At 43.6% G+C, this 27,459-nt stretch overlaps 1 protein-coding gene across 1 annotated transcript in view; it reads left to right on the plus strand.

The window, feature by feature from the left end:
* The window catches only part of PIK3C2A (phosphatidylinositol-4-phosphate 3-kinase catalytic subunit type 2 alpha), a 178,718-nt gene that overhangs the window by 130,040 nt on the left and 21,219 nt on the right, over positions 1-27,459 (plus strand). Inside the window, exons 17-23 of the mRNA XM_033928461.1 lie at positions 17,614-17,710; positions 17,829-17,923; positions 19,509-19,689; positions 24,060-24,164; positions 24,424-24,516; positions 25,800-25,929; positions 27,100-27,236. Coding sequence (XP_033784352.1) covers positions 17,614-17,710; positions 17,829-17,923; positions 19,509-19,689; positions 24,060-24,164; positions 24,424-24,516; positions 25,800-25,929; positions 27,100-27,236 — 838 coding nt within the window. The remainder of the gene's footprint in view (positions 1-17,613; positions 17,711-17,828; positions 17,924-19,508; positions 19,690-24,059; positions 24,165-24,423; positions 24,517-25,799; positions 25,930-27,099; positions 27,237-27,459) is intronic.

Here is a 27,459-nt window from a genome sequence, read left to right on the forward strand (position 1 = left end):
AAAACTAAAAGTACTAATATTTACAAACAAACCCTAAGAAGAGGAAACTAATATTTACAAACAAACCCTAAGAAGAGGAAAAGAAGCAAATGCATTTTTTCCTGAACAGACAAATCAATCACTAAATTAAAAAAAATAAAAGCATTTCCCCTATCGTTGTTGTCTCTCTCCCTCCATGTGCCTTGCCTTCTGACCTGCCCCCTGTCGATCAACATAGCGTCTTTGGGCCTGCTCCCTGAGTGCTGCATTGCACAAAGCTGTGGGCAGCGGCTCCTCACGCGCGTCCCGCACCTCATCTGGAAGCCTTCCCTCTGACATTGCAACATCAGAGAGAAGGCTTCCGGTTCAGGCGCAGTAAGAGCTTTTTCCCACAGCTTTGTGCACTGCAGCACTCAAGGAGCCGACCCGAAGACACCGTGTTGATCACACCGTGGACCGGCAGCTGAAGAACGCTGTCTTGGGCCCGATGGACAAGCTGACCCTGCGGACCGGCAGAAAATTTCTGCGGACCGGCAGTTGACCAACATTGCCTAAGACCATCGGAAATATGTGTTTTCCAGTGGTCTTAGGCGACCTCTGTGAAAGGGTCGTTTGACCCCCAAAGGGGTCGTGACCCACAGGTTGAGAACCGCTGTAGTAAGATTTCCTGCCCTTGGACATCCTTTCCTTTGAATTGTGTACATTACAGAACTCATGCTCTATTTAGTTTGTTCTTGCCATTATCATGTTTTGAAATGTTATATTGTATTGTTTCTTTAAATTTTATTTTTTAATTTTTTTAAAATATTTTATTAATTTTAAGATAAATAATCAAAATAAACAAATCAGTAGAAATATATAATTAATAAAAATATACAGTAATTAACTATAACATGAAATCAACTAGTTATTTATAACACAAATTATATACATAAAGTGATGTTGACTATAAGGCCATACAACTACATTACAGAACCCATGCTGTTTAGTTTGTTCTTGTTATTATAATGTTTTGAAAGAGTTGCTTTTAATATTGTATTGTTTTTTATGAATATGATATTTATTGATTTTCAAAAGCAAAAGAAAAGAAAATACAGAGCAACACAGTGTACAATTCAAACCAATGAGTCCCAAATTCTGTCGCATTTCACCATGATGCTCCGCATCCCACCCCACCTTCCCCCCTCCCAAATGTACATAAGTATCGATGAACAAACCATAAACCCCATTCCAGTGTGTCAGAAACAGAAAAAATCAAACATTCAAAAGATGGCTGCAAGCTCTGGGCGTCAGAGTAGACCAAAAGGGCTCCCAGCGAAAACAAAACACCCTCCCCAGCATCGTGTCCAAAGAAGGAAAGTGAAGAAGTTCCATGGAAGCGAGTTCCAACATCAGTGTACGCCAATGAACTAGGGTAGGAGAATCAGAAGATTTGTATTGTTAAATTTTCTATAATAAAAATACCAAGATTTAAAAAAAAAAAAATTATCTATATACGTATGTGTGTATTATTTTTTAAGTCTTTTTTTTTAGTTTTATAATTTCTTTATTCATTTTTAAACTTACATCAAGTGTACAGTAAATATCAACCAAATATAATACAGCATCACTTGAAAAATTTTCAATATCATACACCAAGAAGATTTAACCCCACCCCCCTCCCAAATTCATATACAACTAATATATACCACATGAAAATAATATCTTACGACAATCATCTATATATTCTTAATGGAAAAACAAGAAATCCCCCCCCTCAAATCCACATGTGTATTAAGATTGGGAAAAGTGTAACTTATTCATTACTATAATTTAATAAAGGTCCCCGCACATCCTTAAATTTATTATAATAACCTTTTTGAACAGCCAACGCTCTTTCCATTTTATACACATGACAAACTGAAGACCACCAAAACAATAATTCAGTCTTTTACAGTCCTTCCAATTATGTTATTTGTTGGATGGCAACTCCTGTTAATATCAATAAAAGCTTGTTATTATTAGCAGATATTTGACATTTAGCTCTCATATACATGCCAAATAAAATTGTGTCATATGACAATGCTACATGGTTCTCTAACAAACAATTTATTTGATCCCAAATAGACTCCCAAAAAGCCTTAATGAATGGACAATCTAATATAATAAAACGCTAGGCCGCGCATGCGCACTCCCATCGCGTGGGTCCGTTTTCCGTGAGCTGTAGCGACCCATAGGAAGTGCGCATGCGCGGCTTACGGTTCTTTGAAAGATGCAGCGGTGGCTACTCTCACGATCCCCGCCTATGTCGGACTTTCGACGCAGGTGGGGATCATGAGAGGAGCCGCCCCCCGCGGCTGAGCACGGAGACGGGCCAAAGTTTTTTTCAACTTCTCAAAGACGCTGCAGCGGCTCCTCTCACGAGCCGCTCCTGCGTCGGAGAAGGCGGCGATTGTGAGAGGAGCCGCCGGGAAGTTACACTGCTGGGGGCTCGGGCTGTTAGGTCCGTGCAGGCTCCTCTCGTGGCAAATAGAGGGAGAGGGAATGCTGCGGCTGCTGGACAGGGAAGTAGGGAAGGAGATAGGAAGAAAGACACAGGGACAGGGGCTGGGAGAGAGACAGAAAGACAGACAGACAAAGGGGGCCAGGGAGGGAGAGAGACAGAAAGAAAAACAGTGGGAGGAAGAGAGACAGAAAGAAAAAGACAGGGGTATGGAGAGAAACAGAAAGAAAGACAGACATATATTCTACCACCAGGGGGAGGAAGGGAGACAGAAAGAAAAGAAGAAAGACACAGGGACAGGGAGAGACACAGAAAGACAGACAGACAAAGGGGGCCAGGGACAGAGACAAACAGAAAGAAAGACAGCAGAACAGAGAGAGAGAGAGATGGAAATAAAGACAGACAGACAGACATATATTCTAGCACCCGTTAATGTAACGGGCTAAAATACTAGTAAAACAATAAATGATCTTAAGTTCCAGCTTCAAGATGACAATGCCAACATCTATTAGACTTAGAGCAATCCAATTTTTGTAAACGAACAGGGGTCCAGAGTGCTCTATGCAACAGGAAAAACCATGTTTGTCTCATAGATGCAGACATTGTACACTTCATCCTCCAGGACCAAATACGTGGCCATTGAGACGCACTAATTTGATGCTTAATCTCAATGCTCCAAATATCTCTTAAGTGCAGTTTTTGGTTTCTTATTTAAATAGCCAGATAATAATTTATACCACTGTGCGGCCTGGTGACCCAGGAAGTCTGCCTGAAAGCATAAAAAATCCAAACTAAATTGATTATTAAGAGATTTCCATTCAGGGAACCCTGCTGAATAGCCTGCTTCAGTTGCAACCACTTATAACTTTGTTTTTTATCTAGACCAAATTTAAGTTGCAGCTGTGAAAAATCCAGCAGTTTGCCATTAGATATAACATCATTTAAGGTTCGTATACCTGCTTTAATCCAATCCTTCCAGACAATCTTAAAACCGCTTATTTGGATTCTGGGGTTTAGCCATATATTTTGATATGTAGATTTTTGAATTGGAAGAGGTGTTAAATTATTAATAAATCGTAAAGTTTTCCATGTGTCCATTATTTTTTAAGTCTTGGTATTTTTATTATAAAAAAATAACAAAATACAATATTTAAAGCAACTCTTTCAAAACATGATAATAACAAGGACAAACTAAACGGAGCATGGGTTCTGTAATGTACACAATTCAAAGGAAAGGATGTCCAAGGGCATGAAAGCATAGTAAGAATATAGTAAATAAAAAGTTAAGAGAGGAGTTTTGTTTACACACTGAATCATTTCTGCTGTCAGAAGTATATGTACACTGGAATTACGGGTACGCATAACAGGATCTACTTATAACATTTGAAATGTGGTTATCCCATAACAAAATGGCTTCTAATATCTCCACCCTAAGCTCATTAGTGCAAGAAAAGCATACTTAAACTTGCATTCACCATCTTTTACAATCAGTGTGAATTTAGTTTGGCAGAATACAGAGTAATGTGTGTGTTTGTAACCTTCCTAGTTCTTGTATTGGGCATGGAGCAGGATTTAAATGTTTGTGTTTGATCCGCATTCCCAATTCCTTAGGTCATCAAAGTGGCAATCTAGGGGAGAGGCTGTAAAAAGGCAAGGATTTTTGCCAACCTTTATTTGTTTAACCTTGTTTTGCTTATTCATTTTCTGGGTGGATTTGGTAAACTGGGCCAAGAGAGAGAAGCTTCTAGCCTTGCTTATGAGAGTTTTGTATTTGGCGAGATTATTATTTTAAATAAAAGGCTCAAAACTTTCAGTGTTGAATCAAATTTTTCTTAGCATACTTTTTGGCTCTTACAGGGAGAAATATATCTTTAATGTCTTGAGAATTGAAAATGAAGTTAGTGGTAAAAGCTCCTGAGCAAAATTTATTGTAAATATTTGAGGTACTAGAATAATGATTTTCAAGCTTGTGGATTTAGTTCTTTACTGAAAGTTCAGTATCCCTTCAAACAGGGGTTCTTAACGCAGTCCTTAGGACATACCTAGACAGTCAGGTTTCCAGGATATCTAAAATTAATATGCATGAGATGGTGGTAGTGCACACATACAGGGCAACTTGACACCGAACCTCAGTGGCACAACTGAGATTTGATGTAAAGTCGCCTGGTATGTTTGTGCTAGTGTAGGGCACTTCTATGAGTGATGTTAGCCTCCACTAGCGACTAAAATTGTTTGGAATTTTAAAGAGATTTGAGATGGAGGTAGTGTGTGCAAATTTATCTCATGTATATTCATTTTGGATATCTTGAAAACCTGAATGGCTAGGTGTGTCCTGAGGACTGGGTTCAGAAACCTCTGTATTGAATCATAATTGAAAAAGGCAGTTGAATTAGCACAGGTCTGAAACTTGTAAACAGTAGTGCCAGCCAAAGCTTCAATCTTAATCACTATCTATTCATGGTTCAGTTTGTTCATAATTCAATTATCTTAAAAAAATCTAAACCTGTGGTGGAAATAGTTTTTGACCGATGCCAAAGTTTTCTAAATATAAAGGCTCCTTTTATTAAAGCTCAGCACATGCTAAAGGAACTAGTGTATGCTAAGGGCCTGATTCTGTAAATGGTGCCTCAGTAATTCGCAGCATTTTCTGATCGCCTCTTCCTGGTATTAAAGTCATGGTTACACCAATCAGGAGCTGCTTTAACGTGTCAAAGCAGCTCCTGATTGGTGTAGCTTGACTTTAGTACCAGGAAGAGGCGGTTGGAACAAGCTGGCGCGAAGGAAGAGACATCCGGCACCAAGCAGGAAGGCACGTAGACACCAGCCGGCAAGATGAAGGAAAACCAAGGAGAAAACTGCCGGCACCAAGCATAGCCAATGCCCTCAATGAGGAGACAAGCAACACTGCACTCCCTCGAAACAGGTAGGAAGGGCCTTTCAACCGTTAAACAGTTAATTCATACTGACAGCAAGGTTGACCTCTACAAGGGGATGCCCCTAAACCGCATTCGCAGTTTTTTGAAATTCACGGGGGTTCCTAGAACGAAACCCCTGTGAATTTTGGGGGAGTACTATACTACCATTTATATACTACCTTGCCACCTTAAACTAGCAAGCTCCTAATGTAATTCCTCCTCCAGGTGCTAAATTTTTGGTGCCCAGGGCAACCTGGCCCCAGGAATTTTTTCTATCTTTGCTAAAATGGAAATATCTTTTATTCACTCATGCTGTGCTTGAATCAGAAAGGAGTGGGGAATTCTGGCTGAAAATTTTAAGGATTGTCTGTTAAATAATTTAAATATTAGTGGGGAAGCAGGTATGCCGCTGGATGTAATTGCCTTAGAGATGGGAGAATTGATATGAGTAAGCAAGATTTTTATTATACCAATAGGATGAATTTGTTATGGGGGCCCTGGATAGTAGCATAAGATGGTGAGAGAGGATCTCATGAGGAGCAAATATTGTCATACTCCTATGAGGGCCAGAATTTGAATAGCCCAATCAAGCCTAAGTGTATGAGACTTTAGCTGCTCCCCACTTAGTTGGTATGGCAGTCTCATTAAAGCTGAAAAGAACTGCTGTGTGTATATGCTGGAAGGGCTCTGTGGATTTTGATTTCTTGCACATGTATTGCATTATGATGATACATTTGATAATTGTCATTTCTTTAGCACTCTCCAGACCAGTAGAGGTTAACTTTACGATTGGTATATATCTAATCATGACCAGCAGGTGGAGACTGAAAACAAAACTTTGGGACAGTATATCCTAGCCCCTCCTCTCTATTTCCCTCAGTCTTCTTTCAGTCTCCAGCAGGTGTTGAGTGATCTGTACCCATCTCCCTTGGTAGGGCTGTTGGAATTTGTTTAGAGGTTTATTGTCCCTGTTTTTAGCCGGACGGAGCTTGGACGGACTCTGTTTGGGGGTTCGTCCGACCTCGGGGGTGTCAAACCCGGCGGGTCACGAGCGGGGTCCCTCCCCCCACTTCCTCCACCTCCCCATATTTTTTTAGAGGAGCCTCAGCAGTAAGCCTTGCCCCCTAAATCAAGCAAGGCATATTGCTTCGAGAGCCTGTGGAGTCTGTTCTGTAAAAAAAAAAAAAAAAAAATCCTGAGGTAGTGCTGGTCTGGAGGGTTGTATCCCTTTAAGAAAACTGTATTTTACTGTATTTTTTCAACTAACCGGCACTTGTTTACAGCTAGGTCGCGTATGGAGCAATGAGCACTTCTAAAGGGAAAAAGTGCTCATTGTGCTCCAGACGCGAGGCACTCGCGGCCGGCCTGTGCAAGCGGTGTTCAGGCCGGTGCGGTGGAGGAGCTCCGTCGGCAGCGGCTGCAGGCGCCCAGAGCTCCCCGCCGATGGTGCCTCGCGAGTCGGCAGGGAACGGTGGAGAAGCCCGGTCTTCTCCGTCCGCCCACGGAGGGATTCCCCGAGCCGCCGACGGTCGGGTTTTAGAGGATTCCCTCTCAGCTGATATTTTGACAGCTGATGCCGGCTTGCCTGTTTTAGCGGCTGAGACTATTCAGGTCTCTCAGCCGCTGCAGGCTATGGAGGGAGCTGTTTTGGCGGGAAAGACGCCATCTTCTCTGTCTGGCCCCTCCATTTTGTCTTCCACCTCAGGTGACCTTCCCCCTGTTTTGGCTAAGCAGGGGCAGGTTTCTGCTGGGTCCCCTGCTGTGGCAGGGAGTCCCTTGGGACCCTCGGGGGGTTTTTCCCCTGATTTTTTCTTTTCATTATGCAAAGCCTATTTTCAGGCGGCTGGGGGTCCCGGTTGCGCCCAGGGGGTCTCGGGGGGTGGGGTTTCCTCCGCGCTCCCTGCGGCTTTGCCTCTCTCGTCTGACGTGACGTCCCCTCCGCCGCCTCTCTTGTCCAAGCGTCCGCGGGTGTCGTGGGACGAGGATTTGTGGTCGGAGGAACGTGTCGGTCTGGAGGAGGACCTGGACCCTTCTGAGGAATTCCAGGACCCTCTGGAGGGGACGGAAGCTGGCGGCGGGTTGTCGGGTTTCCCGTTCTCCAGTGACGAGGCGTCCGTGGTGCGCCTTTTTCAGAGAGATGAGCTGCCTGACCTTATTCAACAGGTTTCTTCGGCTTTGCGTTTTGAGGACGCGCCGCCGGAGACTCCGCGTGTGGGGGACCCTCTGTTACGAGGGATCCGTTCCGTTTCCCGCTCTTTTCCTATGCATCAGGATATTCGGGATATTATTCTTGAGCAGTGGAAAACGCCGGAGACGCCGTTTCGGCTGGCGCGCAGCATGGCTCGCCTGTATCCCATTCCTGAAGGGGATCGGGCTACGTTAGCTTCGCCAGTCGTGGATGCGGTGGTCTCGGCTATTTCCAAGCGGCATACCGTGCCTGTTGAGGGCGGTTCTGCCTTGCGGGACTCTGAGGAGCGCAAATTGGAGACCATCCTTAAGCAAAATTTTCAAGTCTCTGCCTTTGGGGTCCAGGCGGCTATTTGTGGGGGACTGGTCGCTCGCGCCGTGTTTCGGTGGGCGGAGCGGGTCTTGGATCGAGAGTCTGACGACTGGTCTCTGGTGGATCAGGAGGTAGCGAAGATTGAGATGGCTGCCTCATTCCTCTCGGATGCTCTGTATGACTTGGTGCGGATCTCGGCTAAGTCCATGGCTTTTGGCGTGGCCGCACGGCGTGTGTTGTGGCTGCGCGCTTGGGCGGCGGATGCTGCGTCCAAAGCTAAGCTTACTAAATTTCCCTTTCGGGGGTCGTTTTTATTTGGAGAGGACTTGGATAAGTTGATTCAGACTCTGTCGGACTCGAAAGTTCCCCGTCTGCCGGAGGACCGTGCCCGCCCGGCATCTCGGGGTGGTGCGGCCCGGGGGCGTTTGCGGGAATTTCGCAAGTATCGCCCTGGGCGTGGGGCTGCTTCTTTCCAGTCTCCGGGGTTTTCCCGGGGTCGGTTCTTCCAGCGCATGCAGCCCTTTCGGGGGGCCCGTCGGGGGGCAGGGAATCCCTCCGCCGGTTCCCCCGCTTCCCGTCCTGCACAATGACGCCTTGCCGGCGCCCCCCTTGGTTCCGGTGGGGGCCCGGCTGCGCGACTTTTTTCCCAAATGGGCCGAGATCACGTCCGATCAGTGGGTCCTGGAGGTGGTGCGGGACGGTTATGCCCTGGAGTTCGCCCGCTCTCTGCCGGATTTTTTCCTCGCTTCTCCATGTCAGACTCCTGGGAAGACGCTGGCGTTTCGCCAGACCCTTCAGCGCTTGCTAGATCTCAGGGCAGTAGTTCCAGTGCCCCCCCCGGAGTGGGGCACGGGCAGGTACTCCATTTACTTTGTGGTGCCCAAGAAGGAGGGGACTTTTCGGCCCATCCTCGATTTGAAAGGGGTCAACAGGGCTCTCAAGGTTCCCTCTTTCCGTATGGAAACGCTGCGGTCGGTCATTCTGGCGGTTCAGCCGGGGGAGTTTCTCACTTCTCTCGATCTGACGGAGGCCTACTTGCATGTTCCTATTCGGGCCTCTCATCAGCGTTTCCTGCGCTTTGCGATCTTGGGTCGGCACTATCAGTTCTGTGCGCTTCCCTTTGGGCTGGCCACGGCTCCCCGGACGTTCACCAAGGTGATGGTGGTCGTCGCGGCAGCCTTGCGGTCGGAGGGCATCCTGGTACACCCCTACCTGGACGACTGGTTAATTCGGGCCAAGTCGTTGCAGGAAAGCTCCCGGGTGACGGCTCGGGTGGTGGAGTTTCTCCGGTCGCTGGGCTGGGTGGTCAACCTTTCCAAGAGTCGGTTGGTTCCGGCTCAGCGTCTGGAGTACCTCGGGGTGCTGTTCGACACCTCCTGGGGAAGGTCTTCCTCCCAGAGGCCCGGGTGAGCAAATTGCAGTCTCAGATTCGCCTGCTTTTGGCGTCCCGGTGTCCTCGGGCGCGAGATTTCCTCCAGGTCCTGGGGTCGATGGCGGCGTCCCTGGACGTGGTGAGGTGGGCGCGGGCCCACATGCGTCCTCTCCAGTATGCTCTGCTCCGGAGGTGGTCTCCCCAGAGGCACGGGATGGATGTTCCGGTTCCCCTGCGAGGCTTGGCGCGCTGCAGTCTGCGTTGGTGGCTCCGGACCCCTCACCTAGTTCAGGGGGTGGGTCTGGATCTTCCGCAGTGGACGGTGCTCCTTACGGATGCGAGTCTCCTGGGTTGGGGGGCCCAGTGCCTGGGTCACTCAGCTCAGGGAACCTGGTCCACGGAGGAGGCCTCCTGGTCGATCAACGTGTTGGAGACCAGGGCGGTCCGGCTGGCGCTGTTGGCTTTCCACTCCCTTTTGTTGGGCAAGTCGGTCAGAGTCCTGTCGGACAATGCCACGGCGGTGGCTTATGTCAATCGTCAGGGGGGCACCAAGAGCACTCTGGTGGCGCAGGAGGCGGCTCGGCTCATGGTTTGGGCGGAGTCGCATCTTCTGGACCTCTCGGCCTCTCACATTGCCGGGGTAGAAAACGTTCAGGCGGACTTCCTCAGTCGTCACTTCTTGGATCCGGGAGAGTGGTGTCTCGGCGCCGAGGCGTTTCAGTTGCTAGTGCGTGCTTGGGGGCAGCCCCTGATGGATCTGATGGCTACAAGTGGCAACGCCAAAGTACCCCGCTTCTACAGTCGTCGCAGGGACGGTCTGGCCGAGGGTCTGGATGCTCTGGTCCAACCGTGGCCAACGGAGGGGCTGTTGTATGTGTTCCCTCCTTGGCCATTAGTGGGCAGAGTACTGCTTCGCATTGTTCGCCATCCGGGGCTGGTGGTCTTGGTGGCTCCGGATTGGCCTCGTCGTCCGTGGTATGCGGATCTGGTGAGGCATCTGGTGGCGGATCCTCTTCCTCTGCCTCTCGGATGCGATCTTCTGACGCAGGGTCCCATTCCCATGTTCGACCCGTCTCCCTTTTGTCTTACGGCTTGGCTCTTGAAAGGGGCCGCCTGAGTAAGAAGGGATATTCCGACAAGGTGATCTCTACACTTTTGGGGTCCCGGAGGCTTTCTACCTCTCGGGCTTATGTACGGGTTTGGCGTCTTTTTGAGGAATGGTGCCGAGCGAGGGGAGTGGTCTCCTTTCGCGCTTCTCTGCCTAACATTCTAGAGTTTTTGCAGGATGGCCTGGATAGGGGCCTGGCCTGGTCTTCTCTTCGGGTTCATCTGGCGGCCCTGTCGGCTTTTCGGGGGCTGGTGTCAGGTCAGCGTTTGTCAGCCATTCCTGATGTGATTCGCTTTCTTAGGGCGGCCAAGTTGATCAGGCCTCCCATAAGGCCCTCGATTCCCTCTTGGGATCTCAATCTGGTTCTCTCTGTTCTAGTGCGCCCTCCTTTCGAGCCGTTGGATGGCTGTTCGTTGAAGGACCTTACGCTGAAGTCGGTCTTTTTGGTGGCCATTACTTCCGCTAGACGGGTGTCGGAGCTACAGGCTTTCTCTTGTAGGGCTCCCTTCCTGGAGTTTTCGAAGGAGCGGGTTGTTTTGCGGCCTGTTCCTTCCTTTCTGCCGAAGGTAGTTTCTCCTTTTCATGTCAATCAATCGGTGGTCCTCCCGGTTTTGGGTAGTCGGGAGGGTTCTTCTGAGCAACGACAGCTGCGCAAGTTGGATGTCGGTCGGGTCCTCCATGCTTATGTGCAGCGGACCCGGGATTTTCGGAGCTCCGATCATCTCTTTGTGCTTCTGGCGGGTCCTCGTCGGGGGGCTGGCGCTTCTAAGGCTACTATTGCGCGCTGGATCAAGGAGATGATTGCTTCCGCTTATCTTCTGAGTCAGAAGCCGGTTCCGGAGTTTCTCAAGGCTCATTCCACTAGGGGTCAGGCGGCTTCTTGGGCTGAGTCGTCGCTCGTGCCTCCGGTGGATATTTGTAAGGCTGCGGTTTGGTCCTCCTTGCATTCATTTGTTCGGCATTATCGGGTAGATGTTCAGGCGCGTCGGGACGCGGTGTTCGGTGAGCGTGTTCTGGTATCGGCCCTTCGGGGGTCCCGCCCGTGAGAGGGACTGCTTTGGTACGTCCCAATCGTAAAGTTAACCTCTACTGGTCTGGAGAGTGCTAAAGAAGGAGAAATTAGGTTCTTACCTGCTAATTTACTTTCTTTTAGCTTCTCCAGACCAGTAGAGGTCCCCACCCTGTCTGTTGTTGTTGTTGTTGGGGCTGTTGCGCGGGCAGTTTTTGGTTTTTGCTGCGGGTTCTAGTATTTTTCTAGGGCCGGGGAGAATTGAAGAACAGCGGCTGTGGCTCGGCTGGCTTAGCTGGCGAGCTGTGGGGACCTTCTTCCTTCGGGAATTTCTCCTCTGCATTTTCCAACAGCATTTTTGGGTATGTTATTTGTTACTCCTTTTGGAGTATTGTTTTTTCTCTCTGTTGTTTTCCAGTTCTTGGTTCTGCTTGGCTATTCGGCAGACTGAGGGAAATAGAGAGGAGGGGCTAGGATATACTGTCCCAAAGTTTTGTTTTCAGTCTCCACCTGCTGGTCATGATTAGATATATACCAATCGTAAAGTTAACCTCTACTGGTCTGGAGAAGCTAAAAGAAAGTAAATTAGCAGGTAAGAACCTAATTTCTCCTTGCTTGTTGTAAATTGCTTCAAATTGGAATTTTGTTTTGAGAAGGATGGTTTTTATATAGAACATAGCATACACATATATATAATAATTTTTATCCCAGGACAAGCAGGCAGCATATTCTCTCGTCATCCACTGAGCCCGGTATGGATAGTGCATAAAGTATACTGTCACTTTAAATCTTGTGAAGGTCTCGACTGCCTGTACCATGCATGCGCGGGTGCCTTCCCGTCCAACGTCGGCTTGTGGAGCCATCAATTCTTAGTTTTCTGCGGAGCTGAGAAGCTGTGATCTTTTGGAGACCTTCCAAAAGCGCATCAAACTATGTTTTTGTGCCTTCCTGATAATAATTTTTGTCATTATTTTACTTTGTTTTCTTTTTTTCTACTTCCCTTTTGTACAAATTTTCATTTTTCCCAGTTTTTGTTTTTAGGCCTTCTGACCTCCCTTTGAACCACTTGGTCTGCTTCTCTCAAACATCTCAAGTAGTTTTCTTAATCTGCATCACATCTACACACCAAGTCAGTGAACTTCAAGTGCTTGTGTCAGATCCTCCTTATACTACATTCTACCACAATAGGGCAGTTCTCTGCACACATCCCAAATTCTCCCCGAAAGTTGTCTCGGAATTTCATTTGAACCAGTCTATATGTTCTTTCCAAGACTGCATTCACCCTGGAGAGGCTGCATTCCACACATTGGATGGTAAACATGCACTGGCTTACTACCTGGATTGAACCAAACCTCACAGAATTTCCACTCAGCTATTCCTGTCATTCGATCCTAACAGACATGGAACTCCTGTCATCAAGAGAACCATCTCCACATGGCTAGTGGACTGTACCACTTTTTGCTATTCTCAGGCTGGGCTGTCGCTGGAAGGTCGTGTCACCAGCATATAAAACTAGAGTAATGGCAACCTCAGTAGCTTATCTACATTCCACTCCTGTTGAGGACATCTGTAAAGCGGCCACCTGGTTCTCAATTCATACATTCACATCCTACTATTGTTTGGGGAATCATTCGAGAAGGGACAGTCGATTCGGCCAAGCAGTTACACAAAATGTATTCTCTGTTTAGATGCCACCTACCCTCCTGTAGTGCAGTATGTAGCTTAGGGTGCTATTCCAGGGCTTATATATTATAGGGCCTATATACTACGTAGGATAGGATAGCATTGCATAGGGTTATAAGCTGCATAGTTTCACAGGTAGACATGGTAAGATGGCCATTGTTTTTGCTCACTCAGTTATCAGTAGCTTCTCTCAATAAGTACTGGATTTGTAAAGTGTTAATATATATTTTTTTCAATTCAAACAGACGCCTCAGCCCCACCTCTCCACCACTGTAATAATTTTATACTGTGGGAAGTTTGTTGTGGCACTTCATCATTGGCTGTCAATTTGATTACTTTTATGTTCATTTAGTTTTTCATTTTGTGCTGTTAATAAATATATTTTTTTCAATAAATACGTTTAAAAAGCTGTTTGATACTTATCTCAGCCAAACCCGGGAATCAGACCCGACATGTTTCGCACGAGAAGGTGCTTTATCAAGGGTCTCCCTGTGTGACAACAGAAAAGAAGCTGTACCATACAATTGTGCTTAGCCCTTTTCTTGAAAAACTTTTAAATATACCTTCACCATAATACTTAAAATTATATAAAGACTTACCAAGGCTGCCGCTGTCATCCGACTCCAACTGAATTGTGAGCAAAGATGGCGGCGGCGTCCTTAGGCTCGGAATTTAAATCCTCCCTCTCTTGATTACATTAATCCCGCCCCCTGCAGCTGATAGGCCCAAAATTTACATCACTGATCCCCACTCAATCTCGTTGTTTAACCCTTGCGGTGCAACAGTGTCTAACATAAATATGAACCTTTGCTCGCTCTCATTTAATTTTGCTTTGTCACCTCCCCCAGTGTCAAAACCCTTCACTTTATCTATGACTCGCCATTTCAAATCGTTTATGGTATGTTTGTGGAACACTGGCTTAACCACAAACATACCATAAACGATTTGAAATGGCGAATCATAGATAAAGTGAAGGGTTTTGACACTGGGGGATGTGACAAAGCAAAATTAAATGAGAGCGAGCAAAGGTTCATATTTATGTTAGACACTGTTGCACCGCAAGGGTTAAACAACGAGATCGAGTGGGGATCAGTGATGTAAATTTTGGGCCTATCAGCTGCAGGGGGCGGGATTAATGTAATCAAGAGAGGGAGGATTTAAATTCCGAGTCTAAGGATGCCGCCGCCATCTTTGCTCACAATTCAGTTGGAGTCGGATGACAGCGGCAGCCTTGGTAAGTCTTTATATAATTTTAAGTATTATGGTGAAGATATATTTAAAAGTTTTTCAAGAAAAGGGCTAAGCACAATTGTATGGTACAGCTTCTTTTCTGTTGTCACACAGGGAGACCCTTGATAAAGCACCTTCTCGTGCGAAACATGTCGGGTCTGATTCCCGGGTTTGGCTGAGATAAATATCAAACAGCTTTTTACACGTATTTATTGAAAAAAATATATTTATTAACAGCACAAAATGAAAAACTAAATGAACATAAAAGTAATCAAATTGACAGCCAATGATGAAGTGCCACAACAAACTTCCCACAGTATAAAATTATTACAGTGGTGGAGAGGTGGGGCTGAGGCGTCTTTTTGAATTGGAAAAAAATATATTAACACTTTACAAATCCAGTACTTATTGAGAGAAGTTATATGAACATCTGGATTTGAAGATTATTGCCATTTAATATTGAGCTTGGATCAGTTATCAGTAGGGCAGCTGAACCTTTTTCAGTGCTTGTTAGGGTTTGTTGAGAACTGAACTCTTATCGGTGACGTTAATACATCTGTTGTTCAGACTGAATAGATTGGCTAGAATTTTCACATACTGATATGACCTCTTTTTCCTCTTAGATATCTTGTTTTTATCTCCACATTTGAAAAAAAAAGAAAATCAAACTAGTGTCAATTTCATATTTTGGGAAAATGTACCATTTTGTGCTTTGTGTGTGTATAAAGCAATCCTCTCAACAGGGCTGGCTTGAAAGTTCACCTGTGGAGTATGTGCACTACTGCCCAGGAACCCTCCCGTGAGCTCTTCCTGCTAGACCATTGTTAGAGGACTTCTCGATCTTTGTTTTTGGAGGCTAGAAGATGCAGCCAATTTTTCACGGTGATGTTTCTTTCCTTCGTAAATACTCTGCCATTTCTTTCTTTTACCAATCTTTTACTAATAAATGCTATATTTAATTGTAAGAAACAGCTAGTGTAGATTATTCTTTTTTACCCTAAAACATCAGTGGGCTATAAAATTGTGTTGCCCTGGCCTGTTGCCTCCCATACAGCTAGGCAATACACCTCCAACCCTTTAAGTTTCAGCTAGTGAGTACCTGCTTGTCATGGGATAAAGCACAGTTATTTACTTAATGAGTGTTATCCAGGGAGAGCGGGCAGATATTCTCACAACCCTTCCACCTTCCGTAGTTGGCTTCTTGCTTTTTCTTTTTTTTTACTGAACTGATAGCTCCACAAGCCGATGTCGCGCTGGAAGGCACCAGCACATGCACAGTAAGAACAGTCTAGAGACCTTCAAAAGATTTAAAGTGACAGTCCACATTTTTGCACTGTCCGTACCGGGCTCCATGGATAACGTCACCCACATGTGAGAATATCAGCCTGCTATCCCTGGATAATACCTGTTATAGGTAAGTAACTGTGCTATATCTTCCTAGGCAAAGTATAAATTCAGAAAAAAGGATGAAATACATGGCAATTAGTGTCGCATTAAGGCAGGGAACATGCAAATGAAATCAGAATGGTAGAGAAACAGAATGATATCAAAAGTGACTTGGATGAGAAGTTATGTTATGTATGCAGTCAAACATCTGTGTCTAGCAGAGACTAGGATATGTACTTAGTGTGACCTTTTGCGTAAGTATATATTCTAAAAAAAAAAAAAAAAAGAAAGTTCTATACAAATTTTCTGATGCCATAGGTCTTAGGCATTTGATCCATCATTTTTCTCTGGTGGTATCTGTTCTTGTGCTGTCAAGTAGTTGAACTGATATCTGATTAAAGGGAAAAAATCAATAGGTAGTGTATTTTTGAAGGTTAAAATGAAATAAATTCAATGTTTGAAATTGCCAGGCTTGCTTGATTTTTGTATTGGCATCTATTGATGGTTACTTAATGAATTTTATGAAACAACATTGTTTAAAATAATTTGTACCCCGTATCTTTGTGGATGAGACAGGTTGATCTTTATCTGTTAATCTATAAAGTTATGTTTGTTTCTGCCTGGTACAAAGGCACTCAGACCCATAAACCAACTAATTCCCTGCTTGTATCGATTCTTCTCTCTCCCTCAATGACCACCTCAACTCCTTGGCTAAATCATGCTTTTTCAGCCTCCACATGCTGAGGAAAGTAAGATCCTATTTTCGCCAACAACATTGCGCCGTCCTTGTCCAATCCATCATCCTCTCCAAACTAGACTACTGCAATGCCATCTACTTAAGCCTATCAAAAAAAGTCTTCAAAGACTCCAACTAATCCAGAATACTGCAGCCAAGTTGATCTTTGCAAAACGCAAGTCTGACCATGTCTCCTCACTCCTAGCCAAACTTCACTGGCTCCCAGTGATTTCCAGAATCCATTTCAAATGCTCCTGCCTGGCTTTTAAGATCATTCATGGCATCCTTCCTCCCTTAATCCCACTATTTTATATCTCCTCGAGTCCTGACTCTACCAGACCCGCCCAAAGGTATAAACTATCATTCCCCTCTCTACACGGTATTCGCTATGCAGGCAAACTGGGAAAATCCCTTCTCTTCAGAATCACAGGTCTTTGGAACGACCTTACTACCCCGCTGCGGAACCTGGGATTCCTCCAATTATTCCGCAAGCAACTGAAAAAATGTAATTCTATCCCCCCTTACTCTTCTCTTCTATATATAAGTTCATGTAAACCTTTTTTATTTTCCTACTCTTCCTATATTTTAAGTTCTTGTAAACCGTGCCGAGCTCCACATCCGTGGAGATGATGCGGAATATAAACTTAAGGTTTAGTTTAGTTTGTATTAAACATTGATCAATGTGCAGCATTGTACCATATGTAATTGGTATATAAGGGTATTAAGTGCTATAGGCAAATCTTCAGCCTTGCCTGCCCCACCTCCCAATTAACTTCCAGGCGCTTGGACCTTCTAACTATCATATTGCTCATCCCCAAATAAATTGTGTGACATTTGCTCACCACTCTCCATTGCCCTAGGTACGTATATACTATAATATGTAAACTGATTTGATTGTAACCACAAAAAGTTAATATATCAAATCCTCCCCCCCAAAAAAAAAATAAAAAATAAAAAATTACCCATAAGAGATTTGTATACTCTGGAAATCGAGTTTAAATTAAACTCATGTTTGTTCATTGTAGTAATTCTGAAAACCTGACTTGCTTTGTGTCCCTGTTAAACTATTATCTTCTGCTAATGAATGTCTTTTTAATACAGTGTTTTCGTGGTGAAGTATTTTATACTGGTAGCTCTGTTTCCTCTTCACAATTCACTTTGAAAGAAACAGCCTTCTGTTGCTGCTTGAATCAACAATTTGGTTATTTTACAGGTTTGCTGATCAGGAAGTGCGCTCTGTGGCTGTGACCTGGATAGAGGGAGCGCTTTCAGATGATGAGTTAGCAGACTTCCTCCCACAGTTTGTGCAGGTGATCCTCCGTTTTTTCCTAGTCTGTTCTCTGATTTTAAGACCACTAATCCTGGAAATTGATGATCTTTTAATTCCTTCAAAAAATAAACTGCATGTCTTCTGTATCTTGTTACCAGGCTTTGAAATATGAAATCTATTTGGACAGCTCATTAGTGAGGTTTCTACTGACTCGGGCACTAGGGAATATTCGTATAGCACATTACTTATATTGGTAAGACTATCCCATTTTATTTGTTTTTTATTTGGATTTATTAACCACTTTTTCATGAAGAGATTTCACCCAAAGCGGTTTACAATAGATTGGATAGTAATCAGGCACTCTTAAGTATTTTCTCTATCTGTCCTGGCAGGCTTAAAATCTAACTGTGGTACAATGGAGAGTTAAGTGCTTTGCCCAGTAGTGCAAGGAGCAGGCTGGGATTGACCTTGTAACCTCAAGGTGCTGAGGCTACCCCTCCACTCCCATCAGAATATTTCATCTACTTTTTCAACCTTGAGAATTCTCTGTTCTAATTAAAATAAATTGTGGTTCTTGGGCTACCCAGGGTTGGGGGATGCAGTTAGGGCAGTGTTCACAGCCCTAGGGAGGAGGAAGTCCCAGCTGTTGCTCTGTGGTGACATGTGGGTGCACAGAATGGGTTCCAGAGGAAGCTGCAGTCTGTGGATCTTGGCTAAGTATTGCCAGTGGAAGAGTTGAGAGAGTAGGTACAAGTGAAAGTGTATGGCAGGGGTGTCCAACCTTTTGGCTTCCCTGGGCTGCATTGGCCGAAAAAAATGTTTCTGGGGCCGCACAAACGTGCAAACGCTGCAGCAAGACAGAGGAGGGAGCCAGCAAGATGGTAAACACCCAGAGGCAGCAGAGGAAAACACTGCATCGACCAGGGCCCGCACAAAATACTTCACTGGGCTGCATGTGGCCCTCGGGCCACAGGTTGGACACCCCTGGTTTATGGTGTTCCAGTGTGTATAGCAACTAAGTTAATGTAACTATTTACTGTACTAAGTTTGTTACTTGTAAACAAGTACAGGCTAACATTTTTGTTACTTTTACTGAAGTAATTTCACTACTTTTACCTAGTTTTATTTATTTAAAACATTATATCTATGCGGGTTAGAATAGTTACATCTGATGCTTGCTGTTAAAAATAAAAAGTAAAAGCAGAAGCAAGATGTAAATGACAATTCTTTCAGTAAACCAAATTAAACAGTAAAACCTGGAACAGGCTTTTGCTATTGTAAATCTTGACATGCAAACAAATTATACTGTAACAAGCAATAATGTGTATTCAGCCATTGCAGATATTTGTACATCGTAGGCCTGATTCTATAAACGGTGCCTAATTTATAAGCACCACTCTATGCGGTTGGCAATCAACCATAGGCACCCTTTATAGAATCATGCCTGGCAGTGCCTAAGCAGGCTTAGGCATCCTAGAGGTAGGCGCCAGTATATTAACCTGGCCTCTTCACCTAGCAATGCTTAAGTCAACCACACTTATTCCCTGCTCCTAACCATGCCTGCTTATCAGATAGGTGTCACTTAGGTGCCATGCGTTATTTTCATGCAACCCAAATAAACAATTAAAATTGTATTTTAATGGGTTATTTCATGTAATATAGATTTTATCTAGTGTGTAAGTATGTTATTTATTTTTATGTCTTAGAGTAGGGCAAGTTGATTGATTCCGAGTATATACATGTGTAAAACCACTTGCATAGCCTCGGGTTTTCACCTTCATTAGGTCAGATGCAAGTGATTATTTCTTGGCCAATTTTGCCTGTGTGTTTTTTTTAAGGTTACTAAAGGATTCTCTGAATGACCCAAATTATGGTGTGCGGTACGAGCACATTCTGGGGGCACTGCTGTCTCTCATTGGGAGAGGGCTGAGGGAAGAGCTAGAGAAGCAGAGCAGACTTGTGCAGCTTCTGGGAGTTGTTGCAGAAAAGGTTCGACATGCTGGTGGCTCAGCCAGACAGGTGCGTATCCCCCAGGTCTTGCGAAGCAATGGTAAATGGATTTCAGCTCGTTTTTTCAAATTCTCGTATTACACTTCTGATTCTGAAGTTTTACCGTATATTATACACCATGTTTTATATATGTCAGATCACTTTGTCCATCCTGGCCCCACCCGCACACGTAACGCCCGCTTATTTGCCTTCCCGTCCCTAAAGTGCTGCATCTACAAGAGATTCCTTGACAGATCCCTGGTGTTCCAGGCAGGCAAATGGAACAAATGTCTATCCACTCTCATCTCTAATTCTCCCTCCTACCAAACTTTCAGGAAATCAATCAAAACTTATCTCTTTGACAAATATCTCTGACTCCCGCCCTCCTTGCAATTCTACCTTTAACTATGCCGTGTACCTCCCACCTACCTGCACCTCCTACCTACCTACACCCGACTTCCTAAGCTACGCTGATTGACTTGTTTATAACCTCGCTATCTCCTTCTTGCCTTCTCCCGACCTGCTAAGCTATATTGATTGATTGACTTATTTGTAACTTCGCTGTAGATGTACAGTTTCTTGTCATGTAAACCGCTCTGAACTATTCTGGTACTGTGGTATACACAAATAAAGTTGTTATTATTATTATGTTTATTTTTCATGTTTTTTGATTTACTTGTAAATCATTGCAGATGCTGTTGGGTGTTAAGATTTTTGGCATATTGTCTTTTGCAGTAGAATAATCCATGTGAAGGCCTAGAAAGATGTGTGTCAGCAAAATAATGCATATGAAACTTAAATATTTGTAGGCTGCGAATTGACTCTGTAGAAGGAACAATGAACGAATTTGCTTTTTGAAATCAGGTAGTTCTCTGCTGGGTAGCTATGTGGCTGCCCCCAGCGGATATAATGTGCTTTTCGTTCAAGCTGTGGAATAATTAAGTTCTAAACCTTAGGGCTCCTTTTACAAAGGTGCGCTAGCGATATAAATGCTGCGCGCGGTAGTTTTTCGGCTAGCGTGCGCTAATCTTGTGCATGCGCTAAAAACGCTAGCACACCTTTGTAAAAGTAGCCCTTAGTAAGCAAGTGTTGAAGCGCATAAATATAATAGAGTAACTGAATGTAAATAGCTTCAAATGGAAGTGGTATATAAAGAATAAGTGTTGCTCTGCTCTTCCCCTGCCAAAAGTAGGTTTAACTTTTTTTTTTTTTTTATTAGAACCATTAAACAGAAACAATTTAGCACAATTAAAATATATACATGAATTCATTAGAGTGAGTCTCTCCCATCTCCCACCCTCAATCAGTTGTCTTTGTTAGAAACATAGAAACATGATGGCAGATAAAGGCCAAATGGCCCGCCCATCTGCAGTACCCATTATCTCCTCCTCTTCCTATTGGCTAAGGCACTTAACATTTGCATCTCCTCTTCCTATAGGAGAAGGCTCTTTACACCTGCATTGTGATGTCATAGAATTTTGTGGTTATAGAAACATGATGGTATATAAAGGCCAAATGGCCCATCTAGTCTGCCCATCCGCAGTGGCCATTATCTCTTCCTCTCTCACTGAGATCCCACGTTCCTATCCCAGGCCGAATTCAGACACAGTCTCTGTCTCCACCACCTCTTCTGGGAGACTGTTCCAGGAACCTACCACTCTTTCTTGTTGCAATTGTTTTTTGACATTTGCAATTGTTCAGACTTTTACAGATAGGCTTTTATTAATAGCCATGTTTAAGTGACAATATTATGAAGTCACTGTTCATCTAAGTTGGTGGTCTCAAACTCACGGCCCGGGGGCCACATGCGGCCCGCCAGGTCCTATTTTGAGGCCCTCGGTATGTTTATCATAATCACAAAAGTAAAATAAAACCGTTTCTTGATTCAAATGTCTCTTTAGCTATAAATGACAATATTATTATTAAGACTTAGCCAAAGGAACTCTTTATAAACTATAAAGAGTTTTACTTCATGCAAAATTGTCATTTCTTTAATAAGACATTAAATACTTTTTTTTGAGGCCCTCTAAGTACCTACAAATCCAAAATGTGGTCCTGCAAAGGGTTTTGAGTTTGAGACCACTGATCTAAGTTATGATTTATAAGCTGAGGTAAACTGTATAGCAAGTGGTCAACCCAGGTTCCAAGTACTTGGCAAGATCCTAAGGAGTAAAACATATTTTATGCTGCTTATCTTAGGAATGAGCAGTGGATTTCCCCAAGTCCATCTTAATAATGACTTATGGAGTGGACTTCAGTTTTAGGAAATTATCCAAACCCTTTTTAAAACCCTGGTAAGCTAACTGCTTTGATCACATTCTCCAACAACAAATTCCAGAGTTTAATTACATGTTACGTGAAGAAATATTTTCTCCGTTTTGTTTTAAATTTACTACTTAGTACAGGGGTGTCCAACCTTTTGGCTTCCCTGGGCCGCATTAGCTGAAAAAAATGTTTCTGGGGCCACACAAACGTGCAAATGCTGCAACAAGACAGAGGAGGGAGCCGATAAGACGGTAAACACCCGGGGGCAGCAGAGGAAAACACTGCATCGCCCTCGACCGGGGCCGCACAAAATACTTCACAGGGCCGCAGGTTGGACACCCCTGACTTAGTAGCTTCATCACATGCCCACTAGTCCATAGCAGACTCATTTACCACAAATTTATCTTATTCCTTTTTTTTTCTCAACCATCCATTGATAGTTTGTGCTAACACCAAGGGCTCCTTTTACTAAGGTGTGCTAGCGTTTTTAGCGCGCGCTAACCCCCGCGCTAAACGGAAAATACTAACGCCAGCTCTATGGAGGCATTAGCGTGTAGCTTGTGCGGCATAGCGCAGCTTGGTAAAAGGAGCCCCAAGTGTTACATTGTTACTACACAACTAAATTGAGTCCAGATATGAGCAGGTGTAGAGTACAAGTCCAAAAATCTGAACTGCTCAAGGATTGGGTCAGTCTTGATTTTCAAGCAGTACTTTTTAAAATCCAACCTCTGTCTCCCTCTCGTTTCCCTTCCCCCCCCTATTCAGCATCCATCTCTGTCTTCCTGCCTTCCTCTCACCCTCTTCTTGCTGCTAGCCTTCGCTTCCTAAGTACTCCTATATAGACAGTGATTCAGGACCATGATCCTGTGCACATCACTGCTAGGTTTGCCAGACCACCCCCCCCCCCCTCAATGGTATAGACTTCCTGCGTTAGAAAGAATGGGACTGTCAGACCTAGTAGAGATGCATGCAGGAACAATATCCCACATGAGCGTCTATACAACCATACTTAGGAAGTTCTAGTTGAAGGTCTAGTTTGATACCCATCAGGTCTTTCTATACAGTGTGTGTGCTTGAGATGCTGCAGAAGGGGCAGAAGAATCGTCATCACTGAGGATGACCAGATTTAGGACCTAAAATTCAGGGTTGTAGAGAAGGCTGGTGTTGGTGGAGATACAAATAGAGTAATTGCCCTGGGGCTTCATTTTACAGGAGGTTGTTAGTTCTTAGTTCCTCATTTTCTTTTTTTTTTTTTTTTTTTTTTTCCTTTTTCTCTTTTCTCTATCCCCTAAATTCTCTTTTTTACTTACCTCACTTTTTCAATCCTTGCCTACCTTTATCTCCTCTATTCCACTCTTTTTTCTTATCATTTTTTCCTTTTCAACTGATTCGTTTTAACTTATCTAGCCAACCGCTTTAATTAAAGCAATCCTACCCAATATGTGTTTCCCTACCCCCACTATTTCCCTTTCTTCTCCAGAATATGTAACTTTCCCTCCCCTTCCCCTCATATCCTCACTTTCAAGTTAGTCAATTATGTCTTTAATGTTTACTCACCACATTTTATATTTTAAATATTATCTTTGCTTTTCTTTTTATAAATTGTACTGTGAACCGGCCAGATACTTGGTGATGGTCGGTATATTAAAAAGTTAATAAACTTGAAACTTGAAACTATGTAAACCTAAAGGAGATACAGTGGGATGGAGAGGGGGTTCCCTTTCAAATTCTCCCCTGGACCTCAGCATGTTTAACACTAGCCTTAGTCCTAGAAGGAGTGCAATGACCAAATGAGGAACAGTGGGAGGGTGATTCTGTTGAAATGGGAGACATCTTATCAATAGTATATGGGTTTGTGTTGCTGGAATGCCAAGTTGGTTTCTGTTGAGCTGGAGTTGAAAAGGAGCAGCAGTGATCAGGCTTAAAATGTACACTTTGTAATCCTTGGAGGATGCAATCGGAGATAAGAGAGATTAGAACAGCAGGGATAATATTTTTTTTATTTTTTTTTTCACTTTTCTTTGATGGCCTCCAGCCCTGCTTAGGAGTTGCAACAGTTAAACATGGAAATGCAGAGTGCAATAGAGCCTTCTCTTGTAACTTAATTTCCAAGTTCTCCATTCTTTTCTTTGTAGGTTGTACTTCAGGAGGGTATGGAGCGTGTTCAGTCTTTTTTCCTGAAGAACAAGTGTCGCCTGCCTCTTAGTCCCAGCCTTGTAGCAAAAGAATTAAATATCAAGGTAAAGTGTAAGATGCAACGTTGGTTTTCATGTATAAATATGGGAAGTTTCCCTGAAATAGCATGTATGGAATAGCTTCAGATTCTCTTAATATCCCAAGTGAATTTCTAGTGATACAAGGGTTTGTGTTGCCTAGAAATGAGGTCTGCCATATTAAATACAATGTAAGCCTTTCAGGATATATTACCTTTGGTGGTGATCTTTGTTCTAGCAACAGTATCAAATCCTGCTTCTAACAGAAAGTTCACTGTTTTTCCAGGCCTGCTCCTTCTTCAGCTCAAATGCAGTTCCGCTAAAGGTGGTGATGGTGAATGCAGACCCCCTGGGGGAAGAAATTAATACAATGTTTAAGGTAGTTTCCCTTTTTTATTCAGCAGTTGGCTATTTTAATGTGGTACATTGGTTTTTAAATGTATTATACATCTGATATCCTGGGTTGCCCCCAGGCATTCAGGTTTTTAAGATATCCTCACTGAACATTCACTGGAATTCTATTTGCACTACCCATATTGCATGGATATTCACTGTAGAGTTTCTTTAAAACAAAACAATTTTTTTTTTTTAACCCAAAACAGGTGGTTGACCCTTTCAACACTGGCCCTGGCTACACTGGGATAGGTCTTTTCGCATGAATTTTCTGAATAGGGAGCCACTGTATAATGCAAACTATTTTTCTCTTATAGCAGCCTATTTAGATCTTATCTTGAATCATTTATTGGCCCCTTTATCACTCCAATCAGATAAGGTTTTGAAACCCTAAAAAGGCCACCATTTTTTAAAGTGAATTTTTAATAATGACGCCTAGGTTCCTCCTGCTTTGATTTGTTTATATTTGTTTATCTTGAAACTGCAAGGGAACTCACTTATCCAAGGTGATAACTATTAACAAACACTTTCACTAATCACCTTGCTTCTTTATATAGAACATTATTAACTTAAATCAACAAGTAGCTGATGTTGTTTAGTGAACACTCAGACCCACAGCTAAGGTCCCAGTGAAAAAATCACGGAGCAGCTGTATAAGAGACCATCATAGTTGTTCACAGTCTCACCCACCATACAAAGACTAAATAACATGAAATCAAATCAAATAAAACAAAACATCAACTTAGCTTTGAATGATGTGGGTAGTTAGCACAACTGCTCCGGGCTCCTCCTTTATACACTGCCGACCCCCCAACCTAGGTTTCACCCGCTGGCTTCTTCAAGAGGGGTGCTAGAAATACAAAATAACTGAAGTCAACACTAAACACATCAGCTTACGCTACCTCCTCAATGTACTTTTCAACTCTTCAAATACACATTACACACATTCACTCTACGACTTACCGGCACAGACACTCCATACTGCACACAGACACGCATAATGCAAAGGACTGATTATACCCAATGCATCTTTCCTGCCAGCAGATTGTAAATCCGTTGGGAAACAACTTGGATACCGGTAAATGTTCTATGGCAGTTCATGCATCCACCCTCCTTGTATTTTAAGGAAGAAATGTGTCTGTTGGCATTTCTGCATAGGTACTGGTGAAATTCCCAGCTTCTTATTGCAGGAGCTAAAAAAACCCCAAAACAAACCACCCACCCACATCTTGTATGCTACGGCATTTAAATATGCGTGTTTATTCAAAGGTTGGAGAAGATCTGCGGCAAGATATGTTGGCCTTACAGATGATAAAAATTATGGACAAGATCTGGCTGCAGGAAGGACTGGACCTTCGAATGGTTCTTTTCAAGTGTCTCTCAACAGGCAAAGATAGAGGTAGAGCATGCTCTTACAGATTACAACCTTACTGACATTTGTCATCTCCATTTATGTTAACCTTTTATGGGGTCAGAGGTGCCAAGGGATTTGTTGTAGTTGTGAAGTGCTGAGTCGTCTTGCTTTTATAGTGAGGAGAGTGGATGAAAGACTGGAAACTCATACGATGTAGACTATGCTTTAAAAACATATAAGCATACCTCAAACTGAAATTTTCTAGGTTAAGGTGGTATTTGTAGTGACACTTTAGACATTAAAGACTCATAATATTTCTTCCCTCAACATTATGTAATAATCTTCTATAACCTGAATGTATTGTGATTCTTACCTGATATGTAAACTTGATATGTACTTGATATGTAAACTTCCTGGAAATGTCCAGATTTCTTCTAATTTTGTAATCCACTTAGAACCGCAAGGCACAGGCGGAATAGAAATCACTAATGTAATGTAATGTAATAATTCTGTGAATGGCGTCTAGAAAGATAGGTGCCTATCATTTAGGCGTCCTGTCACACGTCAATCACACGTCACACGTCAATCACACTTAGGCACCTTTTACAGAATCGTGCCTAATTTTTAAAAATAGGTGCCTTTAATGTAGGCCAAAGTTTTAAAAGCCTACATTATAGGCACATAAATCCTTTAGAGAATCACGCCTAGCAGTGCCTAAGTCCCTCTCCATCCCCAAACGCACCTAATTTGGTGTTAGGTGCATATCTTTTGTAGAATCATACCTAAGAAGATATGTGCCTATCGCCCAATTAATTTTATTTTTTTTTTCAATTATGAGCTCACAAAGCCAATTTAATAATTAAAGGCTCCTTTTACAAAGCTGCGGTAACAGCCGCTGCTGTGGTAATCGCTCCAATGCCCATTGGAATTTAATGAATCTCGGAACATTTCTGATGCGGCTGCCGTTACTGTGGCTTTGTAAAACATGGGGGAGGGGGATAAGTTAGGTGCCTCTTATAGAATTTGCCTCTGAGTGGCTGAGATCTTCCCTTTTGTTGTGCCCTGCTGAATTTCTTTTGTTGTATTGATGGGCATTGCAGTTCTCACGCTGTCTCTCTCTGATACTTTGAACACTGAAAGAAATAATCTGCCGGTTTATTGGAATACCATTTCCAAGTTGCATGCAAACATATCCTTTCTATTTTTTCACTATAGGGATGGTGGAGTTAGTTCCTTCTTCAGATACGCTCAGGAAAATCCAAGTGGAATATGGAGTAACAGGATCCTTTAAAGATAAACCACTGGCGGAGTGGCTGCGGAAATACAATCCTTCTGAGGAAGATTATGACAAGGTCATTGCAAAAACATACCTCTTCTTTCTTACCCACCTACTCAATCAGTCGTGATATTAGAAACATGAAGACAGATATGGCCCATCTAGTCTGCCCATCCGCAGTAACCATTATCTCTTTCTCTCTCCGAGAGATCCCTCATGCACTTATCCCAGGCCCTTTTGAATTCAGACACAGTCTCTGTCTCCACCACCTCTTCTGGGAGACTGTTCCATGCATCTAC

This window comes from Geotrypetes seraphini, chromosome 19 (assembly GCF_902459505.1).
Source record: "Geotrypetes seraphini chromosome 19, aGeoSer1.1, whole genome shotgun sequence".
In the NCBI taxonomy this organism is placed as follows: Eukaryota; Metazoa; Chordata; class Amphibia; order Gymnophiona; family Dermophiidae; genus Geotrypetes; species Geotrypetes seraphini.